This window comes from Plectropomus leopardus, chromosome 18 (assembly GCF_026936395.1).
Source record: "Plectropomus leopardus strain MGB_pleo_1.0 chromosome 18, ASM2693639v1, whole genome shotgun sequence".
NCBI lineage: Eukaryota > Metazoa > Chordata > Actinopteri > Perciformes > Serranidae > Plectropomus > Plectropomus leopardus.
In genome coordinates this window covers 7,884,555-7,910,807 of record NC_142193.1, presented here as the reverse complement: position 1 = coordinate 7,910,807, position 26,253 = coordinate 7,884,555, and the positions used below count along the sequence as shown (strand labels likewise).

The 26,253-nt window shown below is 37.7% G+C and overlaps 1 protein-coding gene across 1 annotated transcript; it reads right to left on the bottom strand.

Moving 5' to 3' along the window:
- Positions 1–444: 444 nt before the first annotated feature.
- On the bottom strand, positions 445–20,811 carry LOC121956148 (myosin-4-like). The gene is made up of 39 exons (XM_042504269.2): positions 20,624–20,811; positions 20,315–20,527; positions 20,068–20,211; positions 19,812–19,968; positions 18,526–18,553; positions 18,323–18,437; positions 18,134–18,226; positions 17,258–17,321; positions 17,073–17,171; positions 16,862–16,965; positions 15,772–15,910; positions 15,554–15,672; positions 15,228–15,377; positions 14,973–15,143; positions 14,583–14,889; positions 14,426–14,496; positions 13,931–14,018; positions 13,547–13,664; positions 13,328–13,451; positions 12,370–12,506; positions 11,102–11,357; positions 9,824–10,066; positions 9,400–9,576; positions 9,109–9,254; positions 7,847–7,937; positions 7,350–7,739; positions 7,145–7,271; positions 6,940–7,058; positions 5,868–6,064; positions 5,603–5,786; positions 5,355–5,520; positions 5,145–5,269; positions 3,895–4,203; positions 3,604–3,807; positions 2,501–2,626; positions 2,244–2,414; positions 2,057–2,161; positions 1,858–1,953; positions 445–1,760 (listed from the first exon to the last, which is right to left on the bottom strand). The coding sequence occupies exons 1-39, from the start codon at positions 20,741–20,743 to the stop codon at positions 1,617–1,619; spliced, it is 5,937 nt and encodes a 1,978-aa protein (XP_042360203.2). The 5' UTR covers positions 20,744–20,811; the 3' UTR covers positions 445–1,616.
- Between the last annotated feature and the right edge of the window lie 5,442 nt (positions 20,812–26,253).

Here is a 26,253-nt window from a genome sequence, read left to right as displayed (position 1 = left end):
CCCAGATGCTGTAGATATGCAAGAAACTTTGTTTTGTACACAATAATTTAACAACTCTGACTGAAATTTTTACACAGACACAGATGGTGACAAAGCTCAAAAACTGTATCCACACAAGCAACATGGCTCCATGGATGGCAAAGTTTGTCTTTCAGTCTGCCAACACTTTGGTACAGACTGATATATTTTAGCAACTATTGGATAGATTGTCACAAAATTTTGTGCACACATTTATGGTCCCCAGTGGATAAATCCTACAGACTTTGGTGATCTTCTGACTTTTCCTCTTGTACCACCAAGAGGTTGACACTTTTAGATTTGAGTGAGATGTCTTGACAGGTTATTGGAGAGATTGTTATGAGATTTGGTAAAGACATTCATGTTTCCCAGAAGATGAATCTGAATGACTTTTGTGACAACTTAACATGCACCAATAAGCACCAACAGTGGAACAAACTTTTAATTTGTCCAATCCTTTGATTTATGACTAAAATACTTACAAAATGAATGACATTCACCAGAGACAGATTTAAAAACTGTCAAAATTAAACAGCAGAGGACGACAAATGTGGACTATAAGTAATGTGGACTACATACTGTAGTTCCCAGTATGGGGTAATATCTAAAACCCTGGATCCTGCATTACCCATAATGCAATTGCCCCTTTAAAGCTGTAGTTATCAACTTTTATAAAAATAACATTTTGTCATGTTTATTGAAACTTTCACTTTGTTTACACAGCACTACACGAGACAGATAATCTGTAAAAAAAAACAAAACAAAATCCTGCAATGCTTCTTACAGCATTTGCTAGAATCCACCGCACATGAATGAAACAACCAATCAGATGCAGCTCAAATATGCATCAAAATTCAGTTTCATTGACTTTTCCACACCTCAAATGTTTTAAGGTGTGAAACATTTTAGTGTACAGTTTAACTGTAAAATGAGAAAGTTTGTGAACCAGCCGCCATTCTGAAAACAGTTGGGCCAAATCGAACCGAAGTCAAAGTTATTTAATTAACAGGCAGATTACTTTTTTTTCTCAAATAGTAGTTTTACATTGTCAAATATCTCTGCTTTTCCTTTTGTTTGTTGATAAAAACAAAGGTACATCGTTCAGGACGTAAAATGTGGGTAAAACAAAAAACCTGCTTTAAATTTTATGTTGCTTAAGGAATAATGTTGAACATAGATTAAGTGTCTCCATCTCTTGGGTGTCTGTTTTTATTGCAGGTACCACCCTTGGATTATCTGTCTCATATACTACTGTCTGAACATAGTGACAGTTTCAGTAATTTTGTGAGTTAAGTTACCAACTGCAGCTTGAATGTAATGTAATAATGTCCATCACATCAGCTGCTTGTGTGACATTTTCATTACTGGAGTTTATTTCATTTTTACCATGATTTGCAAAACCCTCATCCAATGATCAAATTTAGTTTAAACTGACTTCAAATCCCTCTTACTGTCCAAAGAAAACTCTGTCTCTCCAAATTAAGTGATTTCAATTTCTTTTAGATAAATTGGAGGATTAAATGTCATGGAATTTCTACTTCTGGCTGGAAAATACAATATTACAAAGCTGAAATAGCAGATTGTACCAGAGTAGATTTCTAATCCCCTTTACCTACAATATCGCGGCTCTTTGCTCGTAATTTATTCAACTGGGATTCTGCGATATCCGCTCGTTCCTCGGCTTCCTCCAGCTCATGTTGCACCTTCCGAGCTTTAGCCAAGTGGATGCTGGTTTGTTCCTCCTAAATGTCACAGAAGACAATATCAGAAAGGAGGCCTTTTGTTTTTAGGTAAACATCAAGCTAACATTTCATACAGCATTTGTGTAATTTTACTCACCGCCTCCTCGCACTGTCGCTTATATGCTTTCACTTTCAGCTGCAGGTTGTTGACCAAATCCTGAAGTCTTGCCACACTCTTCTTTTCCTCCTCACCCTAAAACATAAGTTGTTGCTCTCACATCTTATTTTCTGCATATTCGAGCAGTCAAATCTCATCCAGTGGAACTCACGGTTATATAACTGGATGTACCTCTTACCTGATAAGTGAGCTCTTTAATTTTCCTCTCATATTTCCTCACACCTTTCATGGCCTCGCTGCTGCGCTTCTGTTCTGAATCCAATTCATTTTCCAGCTCGCGGACCTAAAAAATACAGTTGGTTTAAATCACTTTTCCTTGTATTTTTCTCTGTAGAGAATAGTTTTGTCCCTTCTTTGACTCATACCCTGGCTTCCAGTTTCTGAAGCTCTTTCTTCCCGCCCTTCAGAGCCAGCTGCTCGGCTTCATCCAGACGCTGCTGCAGGTCTTTCACCGTCACCTCCAGGTTCTTCTTCATCCTCTCCAGGTGAGCGCTGGTGTCCTGCTCTTTCTTCAGCTCCTCAGCCATCATGGCGGCCTGTATGCAAATGTGCGCTCGCCGTGAAATTTAGTCTGCACTGAAATGACTATCTGCTGTAAACTGGGTAGAAGGGGGAGACTTACATCCATGATGGCTTTTTTGGCCTTCTCATCGGCGTTCCTCGCCTCCTGGACGGTATCCTCCATCTCTGACTGCAGCTGAGTCAAATCAGACTCCATCTTCTTTTTGGCGTTTATGAGGCTGGAGTTCTGGTTTTCAGATACGACACATTCATTTAAATTGAGAGTGGCAGACAAGTACTGATATTTTTCACATATTGACAAATTTTTACAAATGTTGTTGGGAAAAAAAGGTATAATAAGAAGATGCTCTGATGGGATTGTTCTCATTGTTACTGTTTAAACTCAAGAATTAACGTTTGACCTCAATACCACAATAATTTGTTGTAATACATAAAGAAATGGTGTTATGATGCATATTTATGCAAAGTAATATCTCTTTAATATCAGGTTTTTGCTGCATCATATTTTTGTGTTTGCACACACAACACATCCTGGTGTTTGTTTCTTTTTTTTTCTTGTAATTGCAAAAAAAATTCTAATAAGCTGTCACAGATTTTAGTTTTACTTTGATTCCCTTTAACCCTGGACATCAGTTTTCTTGTGCTGTGTTAAGATGCCTTTCGAATGCATTTAAACCTATGAAACATGGGAACAAACATGGAAAAAAAGATAATCAGTAACTTGGCATAAAAATAAAAAGACCTGAAAATGAAAAAAGAAAGGGAGAGAGAGGGGGTCATGAGAAAATTATCACATAACTAGGGAAAAATATAACTTGGGAAAAATATCAAGACAAGAAATATACTTTTGCTCATTTCAGGTAATTTACTTGTAACTTTTTCTTCAATGTCATTTCTTATTAAGTTGCTCATTGCTGTCTTTACATCTTTTTGAAAGAAATAAAGCAAATTTGCTCAGTTTTCGATACAATTCAATTTCACAATTTCGGTACAATATTTACTGCTGCCATGTAACGGAGAATAAGTATGGAAAAATACCTTACATTGTCATACGATGCTCTTTACTATTGTGTTCTATCCTGTCCTTTTTCAGTATGTCCTACTCATACTGTCCAGTATGTCCCGTCCTGTTCTATCACTTGCTTTGACGCTCTATCCTGCTATGTCCTGTTCCCTATGCCATTCTATATGTTGTGTCCTCACCTGAGAGTGCAGCAGCTGAATCCTCTCGCTGACGTCGATCAGTTCCTGCTCGGCCAGCTTGCGACTTCTCTCAGACTGCTCCAGCGCCACTCTGATCTCTTCGTTCTCAGCCATCATCAGGTTGTTGCGGCGCTCTGTGATAGCTAGCTGTTCCTTGAAGTCTTCCTGACAGTGAAGCGCTTCATCCAGGTGGACCTGGACATCCTGGGACAGAAGGCAAAATGTTGGAGCTTTAAATATATCAGTCTAACATTTCATGTAAACATTTATAATGGCTGTGCATTAACAAACCTTCAGCTGAGCCTGCAGGTTCCTCGTTTGTTTGGTGGCCTCGGCCGCCTGGCGGTTGGCATGACCCAGCTGGATCTCCATCTCGTTCAGATCCCCCTCCATCTTTTTCTTCATCCGGACAGCTTCGTTTCTGCTGCGTGTCTCGGCATCTAGCGTGTTCTGTAGAGTGTCCACAGTCCTCTGGTAATTCCTCTTTAGCTGGTCAATTTCTTCGTCTTTCTCCGCAACCTTCCTGTCCACTTCTGATTTGATCTGATTCAGCTCCAGCTGAAGGTGCAGGATTTTGGCCTCTTCGTGTTCCAGGGAAGACTACAGAGATGAGGTTGATTATGAGTTTTTGGACAAGGGATAGTTTGGAACTTTTGAAGTTGGCTTGTATGGGCTACTTATCCATCGTCTGTGTAAAACATCCAGATGACAGCAGTCGGCACGGCCCAGTTTGGAGAAGCAGGCTGGAGTACCGACACAAAGGATAAGCAATGAACTGCTGTGAATGGGGGCCAGCACAAAAATGTATTTAAGCCACTTAAAAAAAAGTCTCACGTAAAAAAAATCAATATCAGTTGAAGTGTGTGCTATATTCAGAATATTTTCACCGCATTACCTTGCCATCAGACAGCCTGCTCAAACAATGTAACCATTAACCGCTTTAGTTTCCAATCTTTGCATGTCTATGCCACCAGACTCCATTGAGAAAAACAGTAATTTAAGCTCGCCGGACATGTGACCCGCTGATCCACTCCTCTGTCTTTCAGTTAGTTAGTTTGTGTTATTGTGTAATTTTGGTGTATCTGAATTAACCCTTTTAAACACCAAAGTCAAACAATAACACAAACGAAAAACTGCAATATTAGCAATATTAAATCACTGTATTTCTCAATGGAGTCTAGCTTTGAAGAGACCGACATAAATCTACTTCAGTTTCTTTTAAAAAAAAATCACAGTCTGACATAAAGGTAAAACTGTTAAAATATTCTAAATATAGCATACACTTAAACTGACAATGATTTTTTTCGGAGGGATTTTTTTCTTGGTAGCTAAAGAATAATTTTTTTTTGACCCCGTCCACAGCAGTAGATTGCTTAGCTTCCATGTTGGGCTCCAGCCTGCTTCTCCAAACTGGGGATGTTCCAACTGCCATCTACTGCATGTAATACATTAAGTACCTGTACAACCCTACTTAATGAAATGTGAACTATCCCTGTAATGGAAATGGCAGTATTTTTTTCATTTTATGAAAACACACCAACCTCAACTTCCTCAAGAGCTGCCTGAGTGTCTCTCTTCTCCTGCTCAGTTTGTTTTGCAGCTTTCTCCAGCTCATGGATAGTTTTAGCAGATTGTCCAAGTTGATCTGTGATTTCTGTGATCTCCTCTGAAGATGTAAAGAAAAACATTATCTTTAGGAGTCAAAAACAGACACTACTAAATGGATGATGTGTTTGCAGCAGAGCTCTTACGCTGAAGGTTTTTATTCTCTCGTTTCATGGTCTCCAGATGATCCAGAGCCTCTTCGTATGAATTTTTCAGCTTGAAGAGTTCAGTACTCAGCACTCGAGACTCTTTCTGAGAAACTTCCAGATCTAATTGACTCTCCTCATATTTCTGTTTGCATTCAGCCAGAACCTGACAGAAGAAGGAACGTGTTATCAGTGCAGCCTCAACAAGATGCAAATTAGGGCATGTATCTGAAGAGGAGGAAACATACCTTGTCAAAGTTCCGCTGTTTCTTGTCCAAGGTGGCATTGGCTGCATTTGACCTTTCCAGCTCAACCATAAGATCCTCTACCTCTGCCTGCAGCCGCTGCTTGGTTTTCTCTAGAGATGCACATTTGACATTTGCTGCCTCTGTCATTTCCTCGGACTCCTGCAGCCGCTGGGCCAGCCGCTTCCTTTGAACCAAACACAAATTGTGTTAAAAGTGGAAGAAACCCATTGGCGCTGGCTTGTAAAATATGCTGTACAGTTCTTACTTTGCCTCCTCGAGCTCCTCGGTGCGTTGGATGGCATCTGTCTCATATTTGGTTCTCCACTGAGCCACCTCGCTGTTGGCTTTTGACAGGCAGCGCTGCAGCTCTGCTTTGGCCTCCTGCTCCTCCTCGTACTGCTCTCTCAGCAGCTCACAGTCATGACGAGACGACTGCAAACTGTGTGCCAGGGCACTTTTTGCCTAAAAAAGCAGAAAACAGGGGTTTATTGCCTGAATTAAAACTGCTTTAGCAAGATGCTAAGATGAAGTTAAAGGTTCTCAGTCACTACCAGTGAGGAGCATTGATTTATAAGCGGGTCACTGTTTGTTTGAAAGCATGCAAGGACACTGGCTACGTGCACACAATCTTGACACCTTTTAGAAGCCATTCCTTGATTGTTTCAAGCCTCCAACTTGTGAAGCATGTTGCCAACAAAAGCAATAACTGCAGGCTGGTTAAGAGGGATATAAAAACTGCACACTTTCAATGTTCAAGTAAATAAAATTGAAAATGTTTTCTGAGGAAAATCTAATTAGCATTTATGTTTATATTTTTATGGCCTCAAGGACACATATTACATTCTGGTAATAAATATTGCTGCAACTAATGATTATTTATTATTATTCATTAATATGCTAATCTTTATCTCAACTTATCGTTTCTGAAAAGTAGTGAAAAATTGCTTTTAAAATTCCCTAAACTCAATGTGACATCTTTAAATTGCTTATTTTGTCCAACCATAGACTGTATATGAAGGACAACTTTACAGCTTGAGCTCTAGCAGCCTGAAAGTAGAGAAAGCATCAGATACTCACTTTGGATAAGCTAGACCTCAATATTTGGCAAAAAGGAATTACTCAAATGATTAATCAACTATATAGAAATAGTTTGCAGATTCATTTTCTGTCAGTTGAAAAATTGATTAATATTTTGGGCTCTATTCATTTTGCCCTCTTTAAGTATCCTTTGACATCACAAATTTCATGCTGCCTCTCAGCAAAGTTCTCTTATGCAGATGTAATCATTGTTGTGACTGTAACAGACTGTGTATCAGTATAATTTGTGTCCTTCAGACCTTCATTTCCTCGTCCAAAAGTCTCTTCAACTCTTCAATTTGTTGACTCCCCACAGTTTTGACTCTGCTCAGCTGAGACAGGGTGATCTCCTTCTCCTCCAGCAGGCGTGTCAGCTCACCTGTTTACGAGAAAGAGGACACAAACTAACTTATCTGTGCATCTTAACCAGTCTTTTGTATCATTTTGAATCATTTAGAAATATACCATTTTCTGTTTGCTGCCGAGCACAGAGTGTAGTGTAATCACTCAGAGACCTCTGGGCTTCGTCTGCTTTAGCTTTATATTCATGCATTTGGTCTTCAAGGCTCCTGTAGAGTTTTTCCAGATTCGCCTGAAATATTGAGCATTTGTTATAATGGCCGAAAAAAGAGAAAACATGGTTCAGCAAGCTTCTCTGCAGATCTTTTACCTTGCTTTTCAGAACACCCTCCGTGTTGCTCGCCATGTCATCGATCTCCATCCTCAACTCACTTTTCTCTTTCTCCAGTTTCTGTTTGACTCTTTGAAGGTTGTCTATCTGCTCGCTGAGCTCGGCGACACTGTCGGCCTGTTTCTTGCGCAGAGTCGCAGCGATGGTTTCGTGCTGCAGGGTGGACTCCTCCAGGTCTCGACGCAGCCTCTGATACTCGGCCTCACGCTTCTTGTTCAGCTCGGCCTGAGCAGCGGTGGCTCCTCCGGCCTCCTCCAGCCTCTCGCTGATCTCCTCCAGCTCTCTGGACAGATCACACCTCTGCTTCTCCACTTTGGCTCGGGCCGAGCGTTCAGCCTCGATGCCCTCCTCTAGCTCTTCAATGCGAGCCTGCGGTAAAATTGTATCAATTTGAAAAATAGTGGGCTCTTTGGATATTAAAGAAAACGTGTTGAAATGAGACGGTGATTTTAAATCATCATGGTTATAAATCATACCTGAAGCTCTTTAATCTTCTTTTGTAGTTGACTGTTGAGGGCTTGTTCGTCATCAATTTTGCACTGCAGGCTGCTGATTTCAAAGTCCTTTCTGGAAAAAGACAATAATGTCAGCACATAAAAATTCCCTCAGTTTTTGCAATTAAATAAGGTAAGTAAGTTTTGGTAGTGAAAAATAAAAACAGTGGGTCTTAAAAAATATCCACTAAAAAATTCAAACAGATTTCTTAAAAATTATTTATCATTTAGATTTTTTTTATAGCTTTTTGGTTTTTAATGACCATCTTTAATTATTCTTCATGCCATTCTTTTTTTCCAGTGTCATTTATTTTTATGATTTCTTTTTCTATCTTTTCTAGAAAAATGCTAGCGTGGAAAAAAAAAAGTGGCACTAAGAAGAATGACATGGACAACAAAAAAAGATCATGATTGAAAAACTCACCAAAATGCAACAGATAACAAAATAATATTTAGTGCATATGTTTTATTTTTGCAGCGGAGCTTTTATCAGTGCTAATGTTTCCTTTTTCAATGCCATCTTTTGTTTTTGAAGCTACTGACTTACTGTCACTGTTCTAGCTCCAGAGGTTTTTAGTGTGCTTTTCACTGACAAGTTTAAAGATATTGTCCAACATTTATGCTTATTTGCTGATGATGATGATAATTGATATCGCTGTAGCTGGAGTTGTGAGCCTGCTTAGTTTAGCTTACCGCAAAGACATGAACAGGAGGAAACAGCTAGCAGGGAACTGTTCAAAAGTGACAAAATCCTTCTACCAACACCTCGAAAGCTCACCAAGCTTGGGGGGTGGTAACACGCCAGGTTTTAGTATTCTGTTTTTGTAAGTATTACACAAAAAAGATATAACGTGTTAATAAGTGAGGTTTATTGGATGGTATAGGCACATTTTGTTACCAATGGACAGAGCCAGGCAAGCTGTTTCCCTCTCTCCAGTCTTTGTACAAAGCTTAACTACCCAGCTGCAGTTTCATATTTACTGCTAAGACATGAGGGTGGAATAAATCTTCTCATCTTCCTCTCAGTCACAAAGTGAGAGTACAACCCTCATATGCTTACACTTTCAGTGATAATTAAACCTAACTGCATCCGTTTGTGTTCTCAGACATGCAGCACTTAATATAACTGTCAAAGAGTTTGTATAGACCTGCTCCGTTTGACAAGTGTCATGAGATAACTTTAGTTTTGATTTGACATATATAAATAAACTTAATGCGACATAAATAATCAATGTAAAACTTACTTTTTCAGCCTTTCTTCCATATGCTGTCTTTCATTCTCCAGGTCCATGATGGTTTCCTGGGACAGCTTCAGATCCCCCTCCAGTTTTCTTTTGGATCTCTCCAAGTCTGCATGCACCTTCTTCTCCTGCTCCAGTGAGCCCTCCAGCTGCAGGAGACCAGTAAAGCAAGGAAACCAATCCAGGGACATAATGCAAGTTAAGACGTTTTCTATGAGACACATGTCACACAAGAGTCTCCTAATCAAATTACCATGATGATCCAGTTGGAATTATTTTGTTGTCCAGACTTACATCATCGACCTGTTGCTCCAGTTTGATTTTGGTTTTTATCAGAGAGTTCACTTTATCCTCCTCGGCCTGGAGGTCATCTAACGTCTGCTGGTGCACCTCCTGCAAAGCTCTGGTCTCCTTTGAAGACTTCAGCAGTTTTTCCTCAAGAGTAGTGAGCTCCTCTACCAGGTTCTTAACCTGAGGAGAGAGGCATTCAAAGAAGTTAATATACTTCGAGTTATGATAAGTAGTGTATTTGTTTTCTACAGTTGTCTAACAGCTTTACTATTTTACATATTCCAGTTTTTCATTCCCTCTCTGTTCAGGGAAAACCTTGTAACTCAAGATGTGTTAATTTTGAATGTTTGTGTCAAACTGAAGGATGAAGTGTTCCATTAAGGGGAACATTTCACTACAAAGCAAAGCATGAAATCATCAGAGGTACCTTATTTTCGGTGGCATATTTCTCCTTCTCCACTTTGGCGATGGTGAGTTCCAGGTCGTCAATGTCTCTTTTGAGCTCCGAACATTCGTCCTCCAGCTTCCGCTTCTTCGCAGTGATCTCTGCGTTAATCTCCTCCTCTTCCTCCATCCTCTCTGAGAACTCTTTGACTTTGGCCTCCAGGTGGATCTTGCTTTTTATCAGGCCTTCACACCTCTCCTCGGCATCGCACAGGTTCTCCCTCTCCTAAGGAACAGGGGCACAATGGTTCATTATAACAAAGGAGTAAAAGTCAACAGTTCAGTTAGAGACGATGGTTATTCTAATTAATTTAATTTCTTTTAAACTTTTTTTGTCTTGTGCTTAAACACATCATTATTTATTAATTTTAATACCTTTATAAAAAGATCCATGCAGAAATGTTTTAAATAAATATATGTAAAATTTATTAACTGTGTGTGTGTTTTTAAAATCATTCTCTTCAACATGTTCTCTTTTTTGGCATTTTTATTTACATCTGTTTTTTTTTAATATTTTATATCATTTGTATATTTTATTTTAGATTGTTTAAATTTTAAATTGAATCAAGAGATGAATTCTAATGGCTTTTATGATCTCCAAAAATGTATCTAGTGTATTTTTTTAATCAACTTTCGCACATTTTGTTTACTGTGTATGCTGTCAATAAACATAGTTTTCCATATTTTCTGATGCTTTCTTTTTCATTGAATAACTTCATTATCCCAGGAGGAATGTGGATGAAGTATGATGCAAAAGTGAAAATTCTCACCTACTAATTGCTTTGCACAGAATTTTGCAGATAACTGATTTTATTTTATTTTTTGACATAAATTTTGTTTATTTTTACATGTTTTTGTTCGGTGTATTTTATTATAATATATTATATTTTCATATTGGGCATCCTTTATTTTTCAATTAAGCAGAAAGAAAAGTTTCATTCATACGCTTGTCTTAATAGTTAATATTTATTATATTTCTTTTCTAGTATGTTCTTGTGTTACTGTCGTGATTTGCACTTAGTGTAATAACTCCCCGTCTGCTCTGGTCCTATTTCTATTCTACTTATTCTTTGTTGACTATTGCTCCCACGGTGTCCAGTTTCCCTCAAAGGATCAATGACTTCCTCTTATCTTACATTAGTCTGTTATTGATTATGTCATTTCTGAATTTCAGAAAAAGAAAAAAAGGACCTTTCTCTCTAGATCTCTTTGGCCAACAGACTCAAATCAATACAAACAGACCACTTTGTTGTTTACTTACTGCTTGGATTTGAAGGTAGAGGTCATTCTTCTCCTGGACGAGCATCACCATCTTCTCCTCCAGCTCCTTCCTCCGGGCCTCCGACTTTGCCAGCTCCTCTTTGAGTCGTGCAAACTCCTCTTTCATGTTCTGCATCTCCTTCTCAGCCTCGGCACTCCGTAACAGAGGCTTTATCTTAAAGAAGAGCCTCATCCAAGGCCAGTTCTTCACATTCATGAAGGAACGGATGTTGTACTGGATGATGAAGATGGATTCTCTGCAGGGTAAAAAAGCAAAACAGTACTGATGTCTGAATTTAGTGAAAATGAAACAAAAGAAATACTAATGTAGTTAGACAGAGGTATAAAGATATGATTTTAACCCTTAAGGAATGTTTTTCATCATTCATTTTTTGATAATTTAGGCTGTGTTGATTCATATGGCATAACTTTTGGGCAGATATTGTTTTTTTTATTATCTTGAAATTTCCATCTCAGCTCCTACAATAAGTCTAAAATACACTCTGTAAAAAATTTTACAATCAGTGTTGCTACAAATCACTGATATATCCCAGGCTGTGATCATTTACAAATATATATATTATATATATATACTTTGTAGTGTATGGAAAATAAGTCATTTTTTATTTTTTCATCTTTAAAAACATAGAGGCACCATGACAAAAACCTGCCATTTAAAGTGTTAAAATTCTGAAAATTTATGAATATTTGATATTTATGATTAGATCTGATGTTAGTCAAAAAAAAATAACTCAATGAAAACAGAAAATAATATTAATGTATAATATTTTTAAAGGTTGATTTTGAAAAGCACATTTTGTGCGCAGAGTGATAAAAGTGTGTGCAATATTAAAGCAGGTTAGCATGCTAATATTGGCTATTTAGCACTAAAATCAAAGGCTGAGGCTGATGGGAATGTTGTTAGTTGGTCAATTTGGTCAGAAAACAAAGAGTTGGACAAAACTAGCTAAACTAGCTAATAGCATGGCTAAAAATATATATTTCATAGGAAGTGCAACATATTTTCATTTGCTATCAACCATTAAATTAAATAAATATCAGTTACAATTTCTAAAGTAAGTATGTGAAGCTGTATTACTGTTAAGTTTGCCAGTAGTAGTTTTCCCTCTAATCTCTAAATATTATTATATTTCTCAAATATTAGATATTTCTCATGCTGTTCCCTAAATTTCCCTGAACCACAAATTCAAGCATTTATTAAAGTAAAGTCACAATAAGTATATGAAAGACACTGATTTGTCAGTGGACCTTTTCTTCATCATCTCCTTGAGCCTCAGCCTGGTGACGTAACCTCTGGAAACGGCCTGGATCCGAGTCATCAGCACAGCCAGCCGTTCATCCCGCATCTCCTCCAGGAGACCCAGCAGGCCGGCTTTGAAAAACACCTGTACATATAAAATTTGGGATAGATTGAACACTGTAATCTACTACTGTAATCTGTGCCGAAATTCAGCCATTACTTCTGTGAAAATGTCAAACTGATACAATTCTTTCAGGTGATTCAGTAGCTGGCACATGGAGGACCAATAACACTTTAAACAGATTACTTGAATTAATTAGTACTATGATCTTTTAAGCAAAACTAGCAGAACAACTGAGTAAAATATTTAGGTACAACTAAAAGTACAAAAGTATTAGCATCAAAATATGTTGGAAGTAAAAAAAAAGGAAAAATCATGCAGAGTGGCTAATTTCAGAATTCTATCCTTATTTTGTTGGATTTAAACGACTGATGCATTATGTGTTCACTACTTTAATGTGGCAGCTGGTAAAGATGGAGCTCAATTTTAATAACTTTATACACTGCTAAGCAGCTTAATTCAAAATCATACATCATAATGTATTTGCTTATTTACATTCTGCATTAATCATCTATATTTTCAAACTAACTAAAGCTTACAAATAAATGATGTGGGGTAAACAATAAACTATTTGCTTCCAAAATGCAGTGGAGTAGAACCATAAAGTACTGCAGCATAAAATAGAAATTGCTCTTACTTGGACTGAAATATTTAAGTGAATATACTTACTTACAGTCCACCTTTGTCAGTTTGTAATGTCTTAGAGTTCGTTTCGGCTGTTTTTCTGTAAGTAACTGGACTCTGTGAGAATATCAAGTGTTGCTGTCTGATATTTAATATATTCTCACATACAATGAGTACACATGAACAGTAACAATGTCAATTTATTTTCTGTGATAAGCTACCTTTGTGTATCCAAATCTATACTGAGCATGGTCCACATCAATGGAGGAGAGCAGTTTTTCCGAAGCCTTCTTGCTGTCTATAAACTGCCCCTCAGGGATCGCACTGGCGTTCAGAATCCTGTATCTGTCACACAGAGAGTTGAGGTTCAAACATAGGTGGGTTTTAATGTGTTGTTGTGTGTTTGTGTGTAACAACACAAACAGAGTGAGGTGTGTCACCTCTGCTTGAAATCTCCATAGAGGATCCTGCTGGGGAATCCCTTTCTGCAAATCCTGATACCTTCCAGCACGCCGTTACAGCGCAGCTGGTGAAGCACCAGATGGTGATCCATGGAGCCTACACGGAGGAGACATTTGGGTTAAAGGAGTAGTTCAACACATGTTTAGCTTAATTTAATGTTACTGAAATCTGGTTTATTTTGTCTGTTTTGAATGGCCCTTTTAGTCTGGGTTTACATGGATTTAGAATTACCAGCATCTCTAAAGCTCCCTGATTAACTCTTTACATTTCCATTGTATGATGTAAAGACATACTAATGTGAGAGCAATATCAAGCTCCTCATTTTCTCTATCTAACTTTTGAATGAAAATATTTCTTCTCACCTGGAGTCTTGGTTTCATTGGGGATAATACATCTTACAAAGTGTGGATGTGTGGACCGGAGGTTGGCCATCAGTTTATTCAGGTTTTCCTGCAGAAGATCAAAAGATAATAATATCATTTCTGCACCAGTTTTGGATTTGTCAGATTTGTCTTGTATTTTGTCGAAATAAAATTCCTCTGCCGCTTTCATTTGCTTTCATTTTATTATGGGGGAGAATGCACATGTTCTTAATATCGATCGGGTATTTCCACACCTTGAAACTATCATGTAGAGACATTCTGGGACATACTATAAAACTGTTTTACATCAAATATAAACAGATGAGTAAATAAAAAACATAAAAATATCCAAATTAATCACAAAATATTTGGGGATAACAGGTTTGCTGAGTTCATGCATCAATGCCATTCCCAGGAAATAACTCATGCCACAATTACAGCACAGAAATCCATCAAAGTACTCTCTTCAGCTATGATCTTCTTATTAATTATTACCCTGAAAAGTGCAGAAACCGTCTGGAAAGAAGAGCCCTTTCTCTTGGTGCTTCTCTTACTTCCATCAGCAGCTACAGAAACAGAAAAAAAAACAATATGTAGCAAAGTACAGAGTCGACATAATCTCACTGTAATTTGTCATTTAAAGTGAACTGACCTTCAGCAGTTGCATATGTGGCAAACAGCTGAGAGAGCAGCTTCAGGGAAGCCTTTTGGTAAAGCTGCACCACAGTGTCATTAAGGGGGTCTTTGTTTTTCTCCAGCCAGCCGCTGAGGTTGTAGTCGACAGTGCCGGCATAATGCATGAGTGAGAAGTGGGCTTCAACCTTTCCTTTGGAGGGCTTGGGCTTTTGGAAGATGCTGTTTTTCCCTAAGTGCTGGTCGTACAGCTTGTTCTTGAAGGAGCTGTCTGTCGCCTTTGGAAACATGCACTCCTCTTCTAAAATGGAGAAAATCCCCATCGGCTGCAGGACAGAGGGCTGATTAGTTTTGGAATACACCATTATACCGTTGATATAAATATTTGTGTTTATGAAAAGATGTGCACCTTTTCGATGAGCTCAATGCAGGCTGCCAAATCCATGCCAAAGTCAATGAACTCCCATGCAATCCCTTCTTTCTTGTATTCCTCTTGCTCCAACACAAACATGTGGTGGTTGAAAAACTGTTGCAGTTTTTCATTAGTAAAGTTGATACACAGCTGCTCCAGGCTGTTCATCTGAATAAATTAACATAGATTAAACAAATATAGTTTTCTAGAAAGATTTGCTTCAATTTATGCAGATGTGAATCATGATTTTACCTCGAAAATCTCAAATCCTGCAATATCCAGGACACCAATAAAATGCTGTCTTGGAAGTTTGGTGTCGAGCTGTTGATTGATCCTTGTGACCATCCACAGGAAAAGCTTCTCATACACGGCCTTAGACAGGGCGCCCATGGCATTGTTCACCTACAGACAGAAGTGGAGGAATTCAGATCCTCAGAAAAACAGATCTCAGCTCTGTGACGATGTATTTTCCAGCTGATCCAATAAGTTAATTTAGCTGGATGAACGCTGATTTAGTTACTCTCTTTTGAACAAATACAAACAGAACACACATTTAAAGACGTGGAAACATACTGTACCTGCTGAGGAGTCTGACCTTTGGTGACATACTCATTTCCGACCTTCACTCGGGGATAACACAGCGCTTTCAGCAAATCAGCAGAGTTCAGACCCATGAGGTAGGCGACTTTGTCTGCCACTAAGGGATAGACACATACTCTTAAAAAGTGTATGTTGTAAGCTGTGATGTTGCCAGACTGAAGTCTAAATTGTTTTAAATTTAGATCAGATGTCTCACCCTCGGTGCCATCGGGCTCCGCCTGCTCCTCCCGCTGCTTCTGCTTGAACTTCATGTTCCCATAATGCATCACCGCACCAGTCAGCTTGTAGATGCCGACCTTTTCCTCTGTGTTAAACCCCAGGATGTCGATGGCACTCTGAGGATTAGATGCAGATGTTAAAGCAGAGTGCTAAGCACTGTCAGTCAACAATTAGCCATGACACAATTTATTTAAAGGTCCAATATTATGCTAATTTTCAGATTCATACTTGTATTTGAGGTTTACATGCTTTAATGTTCAAAAAACACTTTATTTTCCTCATATGGTCTGGCTGAATATACCTGTATTCATCTTCTGTCTCAAACACTCTGTTTTAGAGCCTGTCTCTTCAACTCCCTCACTGAAAAAGCTCAGCCTGCACTGACTGCTCAGAGCTTTTCGGGCTTTCCACATCTGTGCTCTCGGCTCGGAAATGAATGTAATGGTACTGTAGCCCCAGTTCCATACATTAATAGTAGAGTTGTAACATCACAAATTTATGGAAGTCGCCTGCCAGCTACAGTTTCTGAGTACGGACTGTGTGTGAGTTTTAATACTTTCACAGTATGTATGTATCATGTTTACTTGCTTTATATTAAAAAACGCTATAAACTACAAATAAATAAAATCAGAACAACAAAATTCTAATAATCACAATATCAATGATAAATAGAATGAATAACAGCAACATATAAGCGCATACATTTGTAAATGTAATTAATATACAACAGATACAACATCAAATCTGTTATCTCCTCCCTGAAATTCACCCCTGACCATAATACAATACTGTTGTTCATTAACTTCTAGGGATTTTCTCTTTTTCTTACGATATCCCAATTTCACAAGCCAGATTAATGATGCCAATCGAATTATAATCAGTCAGTTGTTTGAGATTTTAAGAGTTTAAAACATTTTTGTCTTATGCATTGCATGGCACTGGAACAATGATTTGATAATTTAATATTTTGTAGAAATATGAAATTGCAGATTTTTATATCTATATATATCTATATCTATAGATATATATAGAGATATATAGTGTATATTTGACCCACGTGCACTCACATCAGTGGCCATCAGCTCCTCAGTATCATTGATGCTCAGCACGGTAATTTCTCCCTGGCTGATGAAAGGGTAGTCGTAGGGGTTGGTGGTTATCAGCATCATTTCTAAAATGAAATATAAAAAGGACTGATTTCTTTATGCAGGGTCAGCAGCAACAGTAGCTGCGAAAATGCAGCATTGGTATAACACATTAAGTTAAAAGTGTATTTACCTATTAAATCAGGCTTCTTGTTTGACAAGATCTGATAGAAGATGTGATAACTCCGCTCTGCTGGCAGCTGAAAGGTCACTCTGGATTTTTCCAAAAGGTCTAAATAAAATTAATAAAAGCACAAACAGCGATAAAATGTGTACGTAGCAGTGGAATATTAATGACACTGACATGTGCAAACTTACATGTTTCAATATCAGCTGATGCCAACTTCCCCTTTGTTCCAAAGTGGATGCGGATGAATTTCCCCTGGAAAAGTTATTCAATTATAATTTGAGTTTGACATATGAGTTACAAAAAACTACAATAGAAAATTGTTCTGTTATTTGGAAACTGAGACCCAGTGGTGGAAAATAATCAATCACTTTTACTCACCTAATGAATTAAGTATTTCCATTTTCTGCTTTTATTTCTCTATATCACAGTAATTCAGAGGCAAATATTGTACTTTTTATTCCACTACATTTATCTCATACCTTTACTCACAGATTACAAAATAAACATAAAATTATCAACACATAAATTATGATGTAATATTATGAGTAAAGATAAGACTTTATTGATCACCTACTGAAATTTACAATCTACTAAATCTACAAAAAAAGTAAATGAGCTCCTCTTTCACCACCTGCAGCATTAAAGTGATGCACACCTTAATGCACCAATAATTACAATTAAATAATATAATAATATTTATGATTCTGAAATGGACCATTTCGCATTATAAGTACTTCTACTATTTGCACTACATACATCTTAAATCTAATTTTTTTGTACTTTTTAATAAGTAAAAATTTGAATAAAGGACTTAGTAGTCAGTAAAAATAAAGTAAAAGATCTGAATACTTCTTCAACCGCTGGTGAGAAATGCAATCTTTCCTTATCACAATCATGTCACAATCAGAAATTTACTTTAATATTTAATTACAGTAACTTCTTTTTCTTGTTATGACAGATCCATTTTCTAATTATGAAGACATAACAGGACACAAAATTACAATACTGTAACGACAATAAAAATAGCACCTTTGAGATTCTGTACTAATCAAATTTAAACTTACAAATCGAGAGGAGTTGTCGTTCCTCACAGTCTTAGCATTCCCAAAAGCTTCCAGCAGAGGGTTGGCCTGAATGATTTGATCCTCCAGAGTCCCCTGTAAACCCAAATCATGAGTACAGGCTTACTGCTCCAACAAATGTTTTCATATCTCACCAATACATTGTCAGAATGGAAGATCCAAGGTCTGAACCTGCATTTTGCTGGAAAGTTGCTCTTTCTTGCTCGAGTCTCCGATAGATGCAATTGTTGCAAAATACTGGATGACTCTCTTTGTGTTGACGGTCTTCCCGGCACCAGATTCTCCACTGACAGTACAACAGCGTGAGATGAATGATGGAAAAACTGAAGTAAAATGAGGACCTTTTGTTTGTTAACACATAATTAGGCACTTACGTGATCAGGATAGACTGGTTCTCTCGATCTGTTAAAGGGAAAGAAACTGGGTGAACACTGGTACAGTTCAGTTATATTTTGAGTGTCCGTCTCTTTCATCTTGACACTCAATTTTGATTTAATTATTAGCAGTCTTATACTGGAACTCTGAATTAATTTTTGTCTATATCTTTAGTGATATTGCTTTAGTTATATCTCTATTAATTATTTGTCAGAAAATAAATAATAATAAATTTATTAACAACAACAACAACAACAATAATAATAATATGAAATCTCTGCAGCAAACTTTTGGTTTTCTTTCGATAAAAATTTGAAGTAATATTAGTCACATTCTACTTATTTATAATTAAGTCTTGTTCAATTAAAACATACCCAGTTTAGTTTAGTATTATTCAGGAAAAATTATGTAAATTTACCCTACTCAGCCTTTTTTTCTTCTTTTTTTGGTGAGTACCACATATAATCAACAAATAAATTATGATGTATAATTATACATTACGATTAGACTTGATTTAGCCTTAATTTACAAGAATGTATAACTTAAAAACGTAATGTACATTATCATTAAATGGGCTATTATACATAATATGTACTTTTACTCCTTTAAGTCTTTTTTGATGACAATACTTTGGTATTTTTGCTGGAATAAAATATCTGAGTACTTGTAACACCACCACTATAAATTGTGATTTATTTCCACATAGTTACCCTGTGAATTTTTACCATCTTTTTTTGCTAGATAACTAAAAATTGTGATTTATTAGGGATTATTAATGTTATTATTAATCTAAATCTGCAAAGTAACTTGTCAAATAAATGTAGTACATTTAAAGGTAAAAAGGGGTGGAGAGAAACATCCTACAGTTATTTTAATTTAATAAAAGTTTAGCACTAAAAAAATCCTGTCCAAACATTTAGATTCAGAAGTTGCTGAAAAGTGGTTTGTACACGGAGGTACCTGACATCACATTTTTTACGACTGTGTCACGCCCACTGCAAACCAGCCGCATGGCAGAGAGAAAAAAAACACAAATACATAAAATATATATTAAAACTATCATAACTTTGGCAGAAAATTGTGTGTTGTGTGTTGTAAAACCCCTTCACTCATAGTAAGAAGATGAATGAGAAAATATGTTTTGAAAGATTTTAAGTTTTCTTCTGAGGATTCTCTATCTTTGGTCTAAACTTGATGATACAATATTATCAAGGAAACTTTCATCATTATAATAAATGTGCATGAAGAAAAAATTGTCGTTTCAGTATTTAAGGTGTGACTGGACCTGTGAGCATGTACTGGTAAGCGCTGTCAGAGATGGCAAAGATGTGTGGGGGGGCCTCCTGCCGTTTCTTCCCACGGTACCCAGCCACCACCTCCGGGTTGTAGACTGGCAGCCACTTGTAGGGGTTCACAGTAACACAGAAGAGCCCAGAGTAGGTCTATGGATAAATAAGAAGAGAGAAACTCTCACAATAAAGGAAATCAATTGTAGAACATTAAACGGTAATTTCCATGGACAATACTGTGTTTTCATTTACATAGATCATCCAGGCAGCATAGCGCTCCTTGAGGTTAAAGAGCACGGCTGGTTCGTGCAAATGTGTCAGCATCGCCATGTCCTCCAGCTTGTCAAACTTAGGAGGGTTCATTGGGCGAGTGTCATCAAGGTGAACTACGACAATCTGCAGAAGGAATTCAAAGGACCAGTGAATTGAATGGCGAAAAAAACAAGGGATGTGAGATGAAAGCATTTCCCTGACTGCTAAGACTTCAAATCCACCCCACCTTTCCGTCCTCTGTCTCAACGGTGACCTTGGAGCCGTCTTGGCTTCTGATTTTCCCCTTCACATACTCGTGCTTTGGGTCAGGCACAAAGATGGCGGTTTTGGCATCAAATGGCACGTTTTGGGCTGCTATTCTCTCCCGCTCTGATTTGCGGAGGTAGGGGGCAGCCACCCCAAATATTTCCATCTCGGCATCACTCATCTTATCTGGCTGCTAGTTGAACAAACAAATACATTAGAATATCATAAAAAGTAAACAAAAGTTGGTCATAATAATAAAAAATAAAATTGGATGTTGCATCTTACTTACCAGTGCTGCAGACCAAGAAGAAGATTCTTGGCTATGTTCTGTTGCTAAGAGTTTCAGAAGAACAACACAGACATCCCTCACCCCAGATGGACTTAACCAGCTTTTATAAGCGATGGTCATCTGTGTTTCATGGCGCCTTCTTCTCCTATATTTGGAGATCTGGCTTCTACACCACCTTGAATAAGTCAAGTATGTCCATTTTGTATTTCGAACTGTCTATGTATAGCTGTATTGTGTCACTTTTAAACGGTTTCAATTGTAACCCCTCAGACTGTCCATTAAAAAGCAATGAATGCTAAAGACGACAGCTTAGAGGGCTTACAGTCCTGACACGCTGGGCCTCATTTTCTGGGATCAGGGAAGATTAGGTCTGTTAGGGCATCGCTGAAATTTTGGCATTGGCTGATTGGCTGTCTGGAGAGCCCAGATGATCACACACGACTGTTTGGGGTTTGTGTTGGGAGCAGCCGGGCAACATTTAGTACATTCCAGACAGAGGCTCGGCTCTGTTAAAGTTTCTTTTAGTGTATGACTTTGAATGTCCACATTGATGCATATTTAGCATCACATTCATTGTGCCCTGTCAATCAGTGTCTGTAAAGTCTGCTTGAAATCTGTCATTTGTGATCTGCAATAGTGGTTCTTTTGTATGCTGCTTTCCCTTGATGGCTGCTTTGGGACTACACATTTTTATGAAAATGCTGCGTGATTTAAAGATGTTGGCTTTCACCAGAAAGAAAAACTAATGCTGCTGGTATGCTTTTTCAGAACTGCTTATTGGATGGTTGAATAGTTTCCACCAAGCAAATTTGCAAATCCTAGAATAGCAAAGCAATGACCTGCTTTACTCTACCTATAATTGGCAAGATCTTGTTGCCTTCATTGGTTGGGTTGCGTAGATGTAGGTAATAGGAGTGGGACTGGTTAGGGTTAGGGTAAGAAGGTCAGGGTAAGCCAACCAGAGGCAGAGTAAGGCGGGCCATTCGTTTGCCAGCAAAGGATTTGGAAATTGCCTTCCTTCAACATCGTTGTCTTTACAAGGTCGAACTACATATCGCACAAGCTAGTTCTGATCCAGCATACCCCTAACCCCAAATAAAACCCTGAACAACACCCCTAAGGACTCTATGGCACTGCATTATGGGAAGTGTAGGATCAACTGCTTATAGAACCTATCTTTCTTTCATAAGTTCTAGAAATATATGGTAGTACAATTCTGGAGGATCCTATTAGAAAAAAAGCTGTGTTGCTTTTTGTCTTTTATCCAAGATTCCTATTCATCTTTTTCAAAAAAATGTAAAACCTCCATGCAGACCATGCTCATCCCTTAATATCATAGAGATTTTCATCCTTGCACTCTTGTTTTTTAGTTTCTAAGACATTTATTTATATGGACTTTTATTTTGAATTATTTGCTTTTGCAAACAGAACACTACGTTGCTTTCAAACAACTCGATTTTTGCAATACCTTCCTCAGAGCAAGGGATATTATGTGGTATTCTAGCGGGAAAGAGCTGTGCGATGTGGGCATTTTGTCTGGCAGTGCATCACAGACAGTCTAATTGGTGCTGATTTAATAGCCTCTTAATGTCACTTGAAGGTCTGGCAACAGCTGCAATTATAATTGGCTCCGGGTAGACAAGCATGGCCCAGGCAGGCAGACTTGTACAGTGCGGTGACCCCTCTGTCACGTCTCGACACGACAGCAAATGTTTGTGTAGACGTTTGACTGTGAGGGGGCCACGAGATGTGAATTCAAGGGTCACGGGACAAGAAAGAGAAGAAGCAGGGAGAAAATCCCTCATCAGCTGGTAGTGTGGTAGAGAGGCTGATGCCTCACCCTGGGGGAAAATAGATCTGACGACGGGTGCATCTGCACAGGATTAGGGGGTCAACGGGGGAGACAAGGACTGGCCTGGGAGTAAAGCTACTGCAAACCACACACTGTATGAAAGTATGAAAGAGCACATCCGAAAAGATGGAAAACATCCAATCATGCCAGGTTTCCTTTGATCACAAAACTGTTACATGTTACCCAGGTGTTTTTTGTCACTTTCAGACTACGTTGCTGGACAGGGTATAAATCCAGCTTCTTCACTGATCTGTGACATTTGTGAATCTTATCTTCAACAACCATGAAAGCGGGAACTTAACTTCATTTGGACTGACAGCCCGATTGATCTGCCCACGAGTGAGCTGATTGTGGGAGCTGTTGGTGGAGCCTAGAGGCCTTACAGATCAATAGTGCTGTCAATCCAAATTCAGTTAAGTTTTCACTTTCATGGTTGTTGCAGTTTATGTTCACAAGAACGAAGAAGTGACTGAAAGATGTTTTATATGAGGAGCACAGTGCTATAATTTACATCTACTGACAATAAGATAACTGAGTGGGAGCTTGTTGTGCTGTCTCGATCTTTAACCTTCTTTCCTTCTGTATCAAGGCAGTAAACGTAAATTCGTTGCATACAAACATAACAGCAGTAGGTGTTGGCTCATCCCTTAAATGTTTTTGGTATAGTGTCGTTTCCATATCTTGTCTGACTCTACCACATCATGGGCATGAGTTGAGCTCAACTCTATACTGTACAACAAAATTAAAGCCTTGGCAACTCAAGGCTGTATTTTTTGTATGCATTTTTTAAATCCATAATCTAATAAAAATCATTATTCATAGAAATCTTACACACTGGGTCCAATGCTTGTTCTTGCTGTATTTTTAGTGAAAATATGCAATTTGGGTCAATATGGAAAGACATATTTGCTCCCTTGCTTCTTTCCACTTGAGTTACCTCCAGGCTGTAGCCACTCTCTGCCAGCGGCTACTTGAATTAGGGTTAAAATTAAATGATACTGTGCAGCCAAGAATTTGCGCTAAGCATCATTGCTGTTATGCATTTCTGGATAGGCCAACATTGCCCTCTATTTGTCGTTTAAGATTTCAATCACAATTTGCCATATTTTTTCACTTCTTCTCACTGGCCCCCTGTCCACTTCTGCCGTTTCTCTATATTGCTGCAATGTAGGCAATATGTCCCAAAGGTTTGGCCAGACTTTCTTTGCTACTTCTTGGCTAAACAAGTTTCTGGTTTTTGACGGATATGAAAAAATGCAGAAAATAAAACTTGTTCCAACTTTAGTGATGGACAAAATCTTCAGAGTCAGTGTGCAATGATTAACACAACGTGAGGCCATAATAGTTTTTAAACTTGTAACTATTTTGGCTGAAAATTCGACCTTTCAGAATGTACTACTGTCTGTTTTCACAAGTTTTAGGAGTTTCAAGAAATCATGTACCATTTTATATTAAAAGCAATCAATACAATATATGTACCACAGAAGGTAAACAAACTGTGACTTTTTCCCCCCAAAGATTAATGGAAGACTTTGCATTTTTAAGTAATTATGGTAAATATGTAGGTAAATTAAAACAAATCCTCTTACAACTGAATTAATAATCAAAATTACTATACATGGGTTTGACTGTTGTAGCCCTTAGCCTGGTGTGACTAGTAAAGTAGCTTCTGGTAGCTAATGTTAGCCAAAGTTGTGAAACTTCAGGTAGATGTAGCAGTGAAACGGTCATTCTGAGTTCAGTCTTCTTGCTTATGCTATTGTTACAGAATGTTTTAGTACTATACTAATACTGTAGCCACTGTGTAGCAAAAGTTAAACTAGCTTAAGCTATTTTAAAGATATTTCAACAGTAAACTACAGTTTCTACTGGTTTTTGTACAGATTTAAGAAAGGAGGTAAAACATGTTAAGTTTGCTTTAGAGATGCTTGTAGGTGGATTTTGTTACCTTTGACATGGCCATGCTAGCTGTTTCTCTGTTTCCAATCTTTATGCTAAGCTAAACTAACTGTATGCCAATTGTAGCTTTATATTCACTGTACAGATATAAAAGTGATATTAATCGTATTATCGCTCAGCAAGACAGCGACCAAGTATTCCCAAAATGCTTATTTTTAAAAATCCTGGCACCTTTCACAGTGTGGTGTGCAAACATACTCTTACTGAGAGTTAACATAGGGGGCTGAAATTAATCTAGTTTAACTTTAAATTTCAGAAGTAACTATTTTAAATTTAAAGTGCATTTTCAGAAAGCCACTGTTCAACTTGTTTTTACACCTGTTTTAATGTATCTATCTGGCCTGAAACACACCTTTTCAAGTGAAACGCCTGGAAACAAACAGAATAAAGTCTCATAAAAGACAATGAAGGTCTTTTTTAAAATAAATTAATCAATCCAGAAATCAATTTGTTCCATTTTGAGTGCTCCATGTGACAGCAGTCCGCGCTGAAAGGCCTCTCCTCCAAGAATGAGCATGGTGTCTGGCTGCTGGACAACTGCTGTGTTTGCTTTTCTAATCCAATTTCTAAAGGAGGAACACAACAGGTGTGCAGGCAGACAAGATATTAATAAATCAATACTGGCTGGTGGCCAGTTCAGGTTAGAATAAATGTAATGTTTCTCTGAATGTAGGTCTTAAATATTAATATAATGACGTATTTTTTTTTCTAACAAACTATTACTGGATGTCATCAGCCTCCTCCAGCAAACAGAGGCTTTTAATGATAATATCAGTCTGTGGTTAACTTCTGTCTGAAAGCAATTACTCATTATGGGTGAGCTCAGCCTTCCTGACAACACTAATGAACTAAAAGAGCAGCATTCTGAATTAAATATTCAGTCCAACAGAAAGTGATTTTTGCAGAAACCAAGTACTTACTGCACAGTTTATCTCACAAAAAGGTAAATACTGCATCATAAAGCTGCCGTTGTCAAACACATTTGTCGGTCCCTAAAACCTGCTGCACTTGACTGAGGATTGACCACAAAAGGAATTTAAAATTTAACTATTAAACTATGTAAATGCATGTCTAGTGAGAAAGCGAAAGCTGTTAATGCTGTCATGCACTCAATTTTCACTCTTCATAAAAATATATATAATATATTTATATATATAATATATATAAAAAAATATATAAATATATTGCGCCAAAATGTTTCCACCAGCCTTTCTTACTAAATGCGAAAAGCTAAAGCAGAGGATTTCACATTTTGGAGATTTGACACTCTCCAAAATGTGAACATAGAAGGTAGTTCTAGGGGCTTATGTACACATTTAAAGGGGGAATATGCACATTTTCAAAATTCATACATTCTATTCCTACAGTCTTAGACAGCCCAAAAATATTAGTAGTAACCAACAACTCTCTCAAAATCCAGAGTGCTAAAACTCAATTTTGTGATGTCATAGGGTTTTAAGTCTGGATAGCGTATCGTATCAGCCAGGAAAATATTTTGAGCATATGGGAACATTTTCTGTTTCAGAACCAAAAACACTACAACAGAATAAAGCTCATGGGTATAATCCCAAAATGTGGCTTCCATTCATTGTCAATGGAGCTCCAGACTTTATACTTGATAACATCACATGTTTGTAACCTTCTTCTCTGATTTCTGGCTTTTCGAGAGAGTAGCTCATGATCACAAATATTGACGGATGGAAATAACATATTGGAATTCATAATTTAAGTGGAGTTCCCCTTTAACATGATGTTCAGGTTGTCTTGCTGCAACTGACTTAAAAACACTGCATTCCTTATCCAATACTTTTTCTTTTTC

Bases quoted from the DNA above. Each gene is read 5' to 3' on its own strand.
- LOC121956148 (XM_042504269.2), bottom strand. From the start codon at position 20,743: ATGACCATCGCTTATAAAAGCTGGTTAAGTCCATCTGGGGTGAGGGAT. The intron at 17,172-17,257 runs GTAAGTTTGCAC...AATTTTATTTAG, and splicing joins ATCAGCTGATATTGAAACAT to ACCTTTTGGAAAAATCCAGA. The intron at 2,162-2,243 runs GTATGAGTCAAA...TGTATTTTTTAG, and splicing joins TTCAGAAACTGGAAGCCAGG to GTCCGCGAGCTGGAAAATGA.